General features: G+C 42.2%; 1 protein-coding gene across 1 annotated transcript in view; it reads right to left on the bottom strand.

Annotated features, from left to right (window-relative positions):
* SORCS3 (sortilin-related VPS10 domain containing receptor 3) overlaps positions 1 to 11,118 on the bottom strand; it is a 640,372-nt gene that overhangs the window by 32,694 nt on the left and 596,560 nt on the right. Inside the window, exons 18-20 of the mRNA XM_010859391.1 lie at positions 9,398 to 9,569; positions 6,784 to 6,970; positions 397 to 530 (exon numbers count right to left, since the gene is read on the bottom strand). Of these exons, the coding sequence (XP_010857693.1) occupies positions 397 to 530; positions 6,784 to 6,970; positions 9,398 to 9,569 (493 nt within the window). The remainder of the gene's footprint in view (positions 1 to 396; positions 531 to 6,783; positions 6,971 to 9,397; positions 9,570 to 11,118) is intronic.

An 11,118-nucleotide genomic window follows, 5' to 3' on the forward strand; every position in this document is an offset into this window, starting at 1 on the left:
GGGACTGAACCAGGGTCACCTAGAATTGCAGGCTGATTATTTACCATTAAATGACTTTCTTGATATTATACACCTAATGAGTAGAAAGGCTAGGATTAAAACAAAACAGAGCAAAATGAGTATTAGAAAAATTGATCAGAGGAGCAAGAACAACCAGGTTTGTATAATCTTTTCTTCCTTAGGATATTTGAAGTTCCCCTATTATAGCAATGAAGTTGGTGTGGGAAGGTATGTCATATTCATTGACATGGATTCCAAGCTTCATTGAGTATCCGTTATTGCCCACATCCCCCTGTGCTCCCAGCATCAAACAGAAGTTAGAACATGGGATCATCTAAGCAGATACCAATCAGAAAGGGTCAAATCTAAGCAGATACTAATCGATAAGGGCCAAACCTTTGTACTATTGCCGAACCACCAGAAATACGTAAGAGTCCCCAGTTGGCTGGGCCACACAACTGCACTGATGTTGACCTCCTTATTTCTTATGGCAACAAAGGGAACCCGGAGATGAACATGCTCCACAGGACCTAAGGGAACGAGGAAAACAATGTCAGTGTTTCTATTCCCAAAATAAACAAAAGCTCACATTCCCAGATTCTTTTTATCTTTACCGTCATCTATAATAAAACAACAATCGCAAACTCACAGATGCTGAGGTGTGTGTGTGTGTGTGTGTGTGTGTATGCTTGAAACGAAGCACTGCAAACAACAGGGAACTCAATTTGGGCTTCAGATTGAGTGACATCTGAACTTAACTTCCGTCTGATGATCCCACCACAAATGCTTATGAACCTCAAATCTAAGGACAAAGCTAGTTTACTGGACACTTAGCCAAAAAATAGGAAGATAAAAAGCGATCTCTTGCATATCTGCTGATTAGCCTGTATCATGATTGGGGGTTGGTGCATTGTATGGAGGGCTCTGCCATTATCCTCAATTGTTAATTGGTTCCATCTTGTTCAACAATCGGCCATTGTGCCTGTCATCTGCAACACTCAGTGGGTGTCACTCAGAAGCTGGCAGGGCTGTATTATGAAAAGAAAAAAGCCTGTCTCCTTAAATTGAAGAGAAATAAATGCCAGGTTCACAAATAATAATAATTTTAAAAGCTGTTTGCCAAAAGGTGACCAAACATTTTTTTTGCTCCTCAGAAAACTGATGTAAGCAGTCTCAAGTTCTAAACTAGCATGTAAGAGAATAGACTGGAATCCATTCTATGCACAAGTGAGAATTTTAATTTAATTCATTTTCAAAATAACATGAGAGGAGGACAACGCTGAAGAAAAATGTTAATGAGTCAGCACTGCATTTGTGGGGCAGATATGTTATTTTTTAATTCTGTGGGCTTTTCTCCCCAACCCTTACCCTTTTCTTTTTCCTTTTCTTTTTTTTTCCCTACCCACTGCCTTTCCTCCCTCTGCTCCCTTCCTCCACTTTTCCCTTTCTTACATCCTTTCTACTTCACCAGATCCAACTAAAATGTTCTAGTTATCTGCCCACACTTTGCTGGAACACATTTTCTGGTTTCCAACACGATAATGTTGATGAGCTAAAGTAACTAAAGGTCACAGCTGTAGCAAGGACATCTCTTTATCCTTGGAACCTTGAGTTCGTCTCTTGAGTGGGGCATTTTCCAGGCCACCAAGCCTTCACTAATGACATCCTTGGTTATTTTGGAGATGGCTCAGTTTAAAGGGAAGAAAGCAGAAAGATATTTTTTACTTCTGCTCCTATTTAATTTTGGCTGTATGACCTTTTCTTATTTTACATAACTTTGACCCTACACAGGCTGTTACACTGTCCTTTGCCTTCCTTACAGTAATAAGAACATATGAAGGTGATCTGGGGATATTAAAAGTATCATATAATTAGTTATGGGCTGACACTATTTCTACCACCACTACCACACCATCATGGCTCCTGTTTATCATTGGGTTAAAGTCTCTCTTACAAGAGTGGGCATTATTGTCAATCTCATTCGTACCTCCTGTGTCATAGGTAAATTTATATTGGGAGAAAAGGTGTTTGGACAGGAACTGAGATCAGATGAGGAGATCAGCCAGACCTGCCTGCCACTGTCCAGATGGTATTTTTCTGAACAATCAACAAAGTATTCAAGAATCTGTGTATCTACAGTGCGAAAACACTCTCTGCCTACAGCTCTCTCAGCTGACCCCAGGCATATAGCATTTCAAGATTTCTTCCAACAAACAGTTTCAAACCTGTCACTTCAGATACACATTTGGCTAAAGGCTTAATTATTTTCAACTCGTGAGCCTGTTTAATTATTTTTGTATGGTTTGATTGTGGGCTAGAATTTAAAAAATACAGGTGTGAGAAAATACTGGCTAGTTTTCATTTCTTTACTCAATTTTAGGAGTTCATCTGGTTAAACTCTCTTTGCTGTTTGCGCTGTATTGATCTTTGTGGAAGAAATACGGCAATGGGAAGGGGTCCCTGACCAGGCCATGTCCTGGGAGGGAGATGAGAATCCTGGGTCTTACTTTAACACCTCTGAGTCCTTCTTCATGCCCACATTCAGATTTCTCACTCTCCCCGTGATGGGAATGGAGTCCCTTTATCCTCAAGGTCAATGCTTCTGTTTTGTTGTTTAATTGAAGTATAGTTGATTTACAATATTGCATTAGTTTCAGGTATACAGCAAAGTGATTTAGTTATACATACATACCTACCTACACACATACATATATTCTTTTTTCTATTCTAGGTTATTATAAGATATTGGATAGAATTCCCTGTGTTGTACGTAAATCCTTGTTGCTTATTTATCTTATATATGGTAGTGTGCATCTGTCATCACATACTTCTAATTTACCCCCACCCTATTCCCCTTTGGTAACCATAAGTTTGTTTTCTATGTCTGTGAATCTGTTTCTGTCTTGTAAATAAGTTCATTTGTACTATTTTTTAGATAACGCTCCTATTCTTAGCTCTCTCCTTCAAAATGTGCAGAGCCCATCCTGCTGGCCAGCTCATGAGAACCCTGCACTTTTTCCACATTGCTATGATTCACAGCACTGGACAGGCTTCTCAGTTTTCTGTTACTCAGATATCTCCACTCATCTAAGACTCACATTGTGGGGCATTTTGATGCCCCCAAATATAAAATGAGACCTTCTTCTCCCTACTGTGCTCAGTCTCTCAGTCTCATTTGACTCCTTGTGACCTTATGGACTATAGTCTGCCAGGCTCCTCTGCCCATGGAATCTTCCAGGCGAGAATACTGGAGTGGGGTGCCATTTCCTACTCCAGGAGATCTTCCCGATCCAGGGATTGAATCTGCATCTCTTACGTTTCCTGCATTGCCAGGGGAATTCTTTACCACTAGCGTCACCTGGGAAGCCCTCTTCTCACCAAATTCATGCCAAACACAAAAGGGGTGGAGCCTCCATGAATTAGAACACCATCAAGCACAGCCACATATATGCCAGTTTCAGGACAAGTAAACATAATCTCAAGGAACAACACTAAACAGCTTTTTAGAGCAAAGAACCTGAGCCAGAAACTCCAGGCTTCTACCTACAGATAAACCATGGATTGGAGAGAAGAGAGCTGGGAGGATTCAGAAGGGAATACAGGAAACTCCTAAAATCCTCACTGTCAAAGAGTGTTCTTTTTAATAAAAATCTAATAATCTGTGCGAGATTGGTTATTATGGGCGGCTAACAGCTACTTTTGTTAGCTAATGGCCCAAGGTGAGGCCAAGAGCAGTTTCCACTATAATAACTGTCTGGTAAATGCAGCCATGATTGATTTGGAGGGAATTATGAGCACGATAAAAGTTTCAAGGAACATTTCCTCCTTCACGCACATAACCCACAATATAAACCTGTTCCTCACTGTTGTTGTTTTTGCCATTGAAGTACACTGGTCTTTGTGCCCAGCAGACAAGGTCCACGCTTGGGAGAATTAGGAACATGGGTGGGGCAGGTCGTTGGAACAGAGGAAAGTAAATTTGTTTTTAAAAAGACCTGTGTGTAAGACTGGCCCTTTTCTGGCATAAGGGAACTTGGCTCTCAGTGTGTTTCCAGTCAACAGTTAGCTGATAGGACTGGTTCACTCTGCCTAGAATTTTTTTTCTTCTTTTAAGCAATGATATGGTTTATTCTAGGGCTTCCCTGGTTAAAGAATCTGCCTGCAATGCAGGAGACCTGGGTTCGATCCCTGGGTCAGGAAGATCCCCTGGAGAAGGGAACAGATACCCATACCAGTATTTTTGCTTGGAGAATTCTGTGGACAGAGGAGCTGGTAGACTACAGTCCATGGAGTAGCAAAGAGTCGGATATGACTGAGAGACTAGGCACACACACATACATGGTTTATTCTGAAAAAAGTATTTTCCTCAGGAAGTCTGGAAATTTTGTGCACACTAGGCAGAGGATGGCTATTTGATCAGTCCCCAGTAGAAGCCACGGCCACTGAGTTTGCAATGAGCTTTTCTGGTAAACAGCCCTTCATACGCATTGCTCTAACTCATTGCTGGAGGAATTATGCATGTTCTGTGGGACTCCATGGGAGAGGACTTTTGGAAGTTTGCACTTTGTTTCCTACAGACTTTGACCCACAGGCCTTTTCTCTTTGTTGATCTCTCTCTGCTAATCAGTGTAATGAATCAAAGTCTGAAGTATGACTATATGCTGAGACTTGCAAGTCCTTCCAGCAAATCACTAAACCTGGGAGAGGATGTCTTGGGGACCCTGACACATACACATAATCCAATTTGATTCTCAGAGCCTCACTATAATCTAAATATTACAGGAGAGGGATCAGAAGTTTGTAAAGACTAAGAAAGTTGACAGATATTAAACATTTCACAAAAGGATATGATCAGTATTCAAATACAGGTCGTTTTTGCTCCAAACTTGGCTTGTAAACACCCTGCACACCACCCACCTGGGTTTCTGACCTGGTGCTGCTGGCACAGAAAGATTATAGATGGTGTGGTGTGATTATCACCACTGGGCTATTGATGGCCCATTTCTAGCAGTCTTTTTCCTCCCTCACCAGAATGTAAACTCTGCAAGAGGGGGGCCATCTTTCTATACTGCGTCCCCAGTATCTAGCAATATATTAAGAACTCAACAAATAGTCATTGAATAAAATAGTGAATGACTGGATGTGTTATTTGTAATTCCTATTTACTATTGTTGCAGGAGACCTATAGAGCAAGGTACCAGTTAGAATTAAGCCATTTTAAAACTGAAGTTCAGAAGTTTTAGAGAAGAAATCATTTACCCCATGGTCCACTAGCTTGGTGTCTTTAAGGATATATCATCCAGGCCTTTCTCCATGCACTTCCCTCATCGCTGCTGGTCCTTATACTATTAGTGTAACCAGAATGCTAGGAGACCAGCTAGTCACTGTCTGCCACGGACTTTTAAGTGTAGGGTTTTTATATTTTTACTGAGTTGTTAATAGAAAAAGTGTCTCTTATGTTCACCTAGGTTCTTTTAAGCATTTAATTTTCACCATATGTAGCATGTATGAGTGTGTGTGCTCAATCGCTCAGCATGTCTGAAACTTTGAGAGCCCACGGACTGCAGTCCACCAGCCTCCTCTGTCCATAAGATTATTCTGGCAAGAACACTGGAGTTTTGTTGCAATTTCCCCCTCTAGGTGATCTTCCCAACCCAGGGATCGAAACTGCATCTCCTGTGACTCCTCCATTGGTGGGTGGATTCTTTACCACTGAGCCACCTGGGAAGACCATCAGATATAGCATAGCCTCTAAACTATTGTGGGGTATATAAGTAAAAACTACAGTAGTCCTTAGACCCATGATTATCACTACAAAGTATAGGAAACCAATAACAGTCCCAAAACAACATTTCCTTAACCCAACATTTTAAATCATATTTAGGTTTCAATTTATCTAAGTCAAGTTCCAGGATATCAAAGACACAAAATAAATCCAGGACTAACACACTACTTTGGAACTTCAACTGGTGGTTTCTTCCCTGGTGACTCAGACAGTAAAGAATCTGCCTGTGATGTGGGAGACGGGGGTTCAATCCCTGGGTCAGGAAGATCCCCTGAAGAAAGGAATGGCTACCCACTCCAGCATTCTTGCCTGGAAAATTTCATGGACAGAGAGCCTGGTGGGCTACAGTCCCTGGGGTAACAAAGAGTCAGATACGACTGAGTGACTAACACTTTCACTTTTCAAGCAACAGCCAACAGCCATGAAACAAATTCTAGGACAACAAAACTGTTGGGGAGTTCTTAGAATTATTTACATCTGGGATAAACTTGAAGTAACCTTGGGTGTAAGAATTAAGTTACTTTACGTGTTCAGTTCTACATATAAAACAATTTGGGCACGTGTTTCTTTAATCCTTCTTTGGCTCTTTCAATGGAAAGAACAATTTACTTTGATTTGTGCTGCCTTCACTCAGAGTAACTTAAAAATGAGCCTGTGGCTGTGAACCAGATGGTTCCTCTCTCCCTCTATTTTAGCAGCCTCCAATGCAAGGGACTTTTACCCGAATATGTGTTTGCATGTGCACACTTATATCAGAACAGAGTGGAGCTGAAAAGGAGAGACTAGGTGGTAACATTTTCCAAATTTTCAAAATAATCCGTCTACTTTAGCATCACGAAACGCCAACATAGATGAACTCACATCTGTCTTTTGACTGGGGTTATCATTTGTGGTAGTAGTCATACCAATTCCAGCTCAGTGAGGGATCTCAGGAAGCCTGAACAGAAGAAGTAGTCAACCGGGAGCAGAGTAAGGGAGGGGTGGTTCAAGCTACTTACAAACCACATGCAGGAAGAGGACCGCTGTGTCTGAGCCTAGGTTGTTCTCCGCATAGGCTGTCACCTGGAAGATGCCTGCACTCTTGTACACGTGCTTGATGCCATCCTCAATGGGACTGAAATTAGCGTAGGACACTGCAATCCCATCCCCAAAGTCAAGCTGGATGTTTGTCCTTTGGAGATCACCCTGCAAAGGGGAATAGCAGCTGGCCTGGGCCCATTTGCATGGTCCAGCCCGACTCCTCTCTGATGCTTGGTCCTCTGCCTTCAGCATCACCCCTAGAGGCCTGAATCTCCCTCAAACACCCTCCTGAAACACTCTCAACACAATCATCAGACTCTGTCTGATAGCTACTGGGCACTGTGAACAGGTACTATGGGTCTATTGCCCTTCTATGCCCAAACTCAGGTAGCCTGATGTGGCTGATATTAGCAATTATGGAGAAGGTAGAGCCTCTATGAAGCTCTGAAATGTGGAAGCCAAGGGCCTCCCTCGATCGCTCATGGACATTAATTGTTCCTCTCTTGTTTCATGATAATAATAATAGTAGTAACAGCTAACACTGATAAAGCTTCTTTTCAGTTCCAAGGAATTAGTCCCCTCATAACTCTAAAATGTAGAAAGTATTACTGTTCCCATTTTAGAAATGAGGACACAAATAAAGGAATTAAAGGAATTAGACCAAAGTCTCTGTAGCCAATAGTGGAAGAGCCAAGTTTTGAACCCAAGTAGTCTGGTGTCAGTACTCTCAACCACAATGCTATTATTAAAATTTTCCTATTTTTTAGTATTTATCACTAGGTTCCAAGCATGATGCTAATCGCTTAACACATTTTATATAATACCACCTTCAAAATAACTCTGTGAGATAGGATAATTATTTCCATTCTACAGATAAATACTGCACACCTGCTGAAAATATACCTGTGCTCTGTTGATCTTGGTTTTCCCTAAACTTGCCTAAGCCCCCTCTTCCCTGAAGCATTTTTTGACCATCTCAGCTCACAGGTATTTCTGCCTCGAGGGATGCCAAGAGCCACCTGGGCCCACCTGAGGAGGTGATGTCAGTGGTTTAGTTGAGTGCATCTTACCACCCCAAGTCGATCCTTAGCTTCCTAAGAGCTAATACTGAACCCCATCCTTTCTTGTACTTCATTGTACTTGTACATTGTACTTGAACTTTCTTGTACTTCATCCCACTTTATTGGGCTGACAGTTTGGATAAATTCAACTGAACCTAACCATAAGATAAGGGTTCTGGATGAAAAAAGAAGAATCAGGTTTCTCTGCTTATTTACAAAGATTGTTGATGGAGAAGAAAGAAGAGAAATACATCATTTTGGAATTATGAGCCAATTCTCCTGCCCAGTGACTGTGCATTCATCACAGTTTCACTGTCTCTCCCGCCATGGCAACCCAGATGTGAGTAAAATATTGATAGGTGCTACCTTGCCCCCAACACAATGTCAACTACCCTTGAGTTTATGAATATAAATTAAAGTGGAAATGAACTGAAGGCAATTCAAATGGATAAGATCATGGCTCTTCACATCCATTCAAGAGAAGGCTTTAATAGAGCTGATCCTGGAAACTCCCTAGTGGGAATGCGATGATGACCTCCTCTGAATATTAAAGTTCTTTAATTTAAGCACCCAGTGTGGATAAAGGCTAAAGAACGTGCTGACCCAGGATAAGGAGCCCTCACTGTCCTGTCAGTGTGGGCCAGACTTTAAAGATTTCTAAAGTATTCACAGTTGGGCAGAGGGGGGGCATGGGGACACACTCCTGGCCTGCTTTGCTCTCTTTCCAAGATCTCAAGAGCACACAGTAATTTGCATTTAAACGTAGATGGCTTTGTGAATCAGGCAAACTTCCCTGCCCCAGCGCCTCAGCAAGGAGTGCCTGAAAACTTCCCTGGTTTGGAAACAGATGAAACAACTCATATAGGAAGCAAAGAAGCATACAGCAGAGCTATTCTATCCAGAATGAGTGAATCTGGTCTGGTTTTACTCCCCAGACTGCAAATGACCTAAAATGTGAACTAATGGAGCAGGCAGCTGATGGAAAGTCAACTCATATGACATTCTTTGACATTCTTTAGAAAAATAAGTTTAGAGGATTGGGATCACCCTCCCACATCCTCATACTTTCAAGCACTCATACTTTGAAGACTCTCTAGAAATCTTGTGGGCTTTTCTAATTAGTGGGGTTAAGGGTAAAAGAAAAAAAATAAGGATCCTGAAACAAACAGGAAAAAATGTGAATTCCATTCTGGCAATGTTTATAGTATGCAGTCTAATGATAATTAAGAGTCCTTTAACGACGCAGGCCCTAAAGGGGTACCTCAAAGAATATATTCAGATCTGCGCCTGCTCAGACACAAGGGGACCCCTTTGGCCTAGGTCTGTATTGTGGGATGAAGGGAACAGGGTCCCTAAACATCCCAAGCCCTCTTTCACCCCTTCCATCTTATCACACAAGTGGTGCTTCTCACCATTGACTTTGTTTTAAGGACTAGTGGGAACACAAGCTCTTTCTTCTCTTCCCATCTGGATGTGGGACATGACCCATTTGTGAGTTCTGACCTCAGAGGCCCAGGAGGGGGTCCCCTACCTCCTCCATGAGGATGATGAAGGTTGCATTGTGCCCCTGCTCCGCCACCAGACGCCCATCAGTCGTCGCCACGTGGAGGCCATGCGGGGCTTTTCCAGGGCACATCTGGGCCTTGGCAGTATACTTCTCCCTTAGGCCATCTGTGCAGTTGTTGGACACGATTCGCCGGTACCTAAGGGGTATTGATTGTTGTCAGTGGTGTGGTTTATCACATGTGTGTGTGCTTGTGTGAAGCACGTTCAGTAGAGTGTGCAAGAGAGCAAGAGCGAGACAGAGATTCCACACAGTTGCACCTGACGTCTGAGTCCCAGAGAAGACAGCCATTTAGGAAGCTAAACAAATGCTGAAAAGCCACTATCCCTTCATCTCAGGAAGAGCAGCTCTTTAAACACTATTATCGATCCTACCTGGTGAACCACGGATCAGATCAGTGTCTAAACCAGCCAAGAAAAATCAATGTCTGACTCACGCACGAGGCAGGAAGTGGCAGACCCACTGGTCTAGGGAAGCAAGAAAAGCAGGTTCTTCTCCCTGTGAGAGACAGACTTGTTTCTACCTCCCTGAGGCCAGAAAGCAGCTAGAAGATCAGCCTTCTTCTAACTCTGATTCCTCAGGAAGCCTCTTCCTGTCTTCCCTTGACCGCCAGGACACCACTGCATCCCCTAACACCTACTAGTTCTTACTCTGGAGCCACTGGACTCTTATAGCAGATTTTCTTTCCTTGCTAACATTTCATTTCCCATTCATCACTAACACCAGACCAGAAGCACACGTGTGAAACTCCTGTTTGATCCTGCTGTGGTAAAACTGTCTCAGAGGAGAAGCCTGCATGGGAAAATCTCCCCATAAACACTGTGACCGTCTAAGATAAGAGCATCTTTGGGCACGGTGATGACATGCATCTCTCTTGACCGCTGACCCAAGCATGTGAAGCCAAGGCGAGAGCTTGCCCACAGCCCTGACCTGCATGACAGACTTTATTTCCAGGCATATCACTATCTGTAAAGCTGCATAAAATCAATGTTCTGGTAAAACCACATAAAATAAATGCACCCCAGACACCACTACCACCATCATCGTCATCATCACATCACATCTTCTTTCCCTCTGTGTGTCAGGAGTAATTAACCAGTCTCTCCATGTTGCCTTCTTCTGGTGGCCTTGAAAGCAAATTTCTATATGAATGATATTTGTTCTCCATTATACCTGGTATTTTGTCTCTCCCTGACCCCCACGTACTGCTGAACTACTAGCCCAACATCTTCATCAGGAGATCTCAAGAGGATGTCAAGCAAATGTTATATGTAGTTACTGCTAATGTGAACTTACAATATATCCTCTTGTAGACACATATTATTTTAATTGCCAACTGAGTTCACAGTGGGTCCAGAGCTGCCCTGTCGAATATGTTAATCACTTTTCACCTGTGGCTACTCAGCACTTAAAATGTGGTTAGTGGTGCTCGTTGAAATGATAAGAATGTTTAGTTAAATAAAATATATTATTAAATTAATTTCACTTAAAAATATTTTTCAGTGTGGAAATTAGAAAATTTTAAGTTATATACCCTTGGAAGAAAAGTTATGACCAACCTAGACAGCATATTAAAAAGCAGAGACATTACTTTGCCAACAAAGTTCCATTTAGTCAAGGCTATGGTTTTTCCAGTGGTCGTGTATGGATGTGAAAGTTGGACTATAAAGAAAGCTGAGTGCCAAAGA

The sequence above is a fragment of the Bison bison genome, unplaced genomic scaffold (genome assembly GCF_000754665.1).
Source record: "Bison bison bison isolate TAMUID 2011002044 unplaced genomic scaffold, Bison_UMD1.0 scf7180017864456, whole genome shotgun sequence".
In the NCBI taxonomy this organism is placed as follows: domain Eukaryota; kingdom Metazoa; phylum Chordata; class Mammalia; order Artiodactyla; family Bovidae; genus Bison; species Bison bison.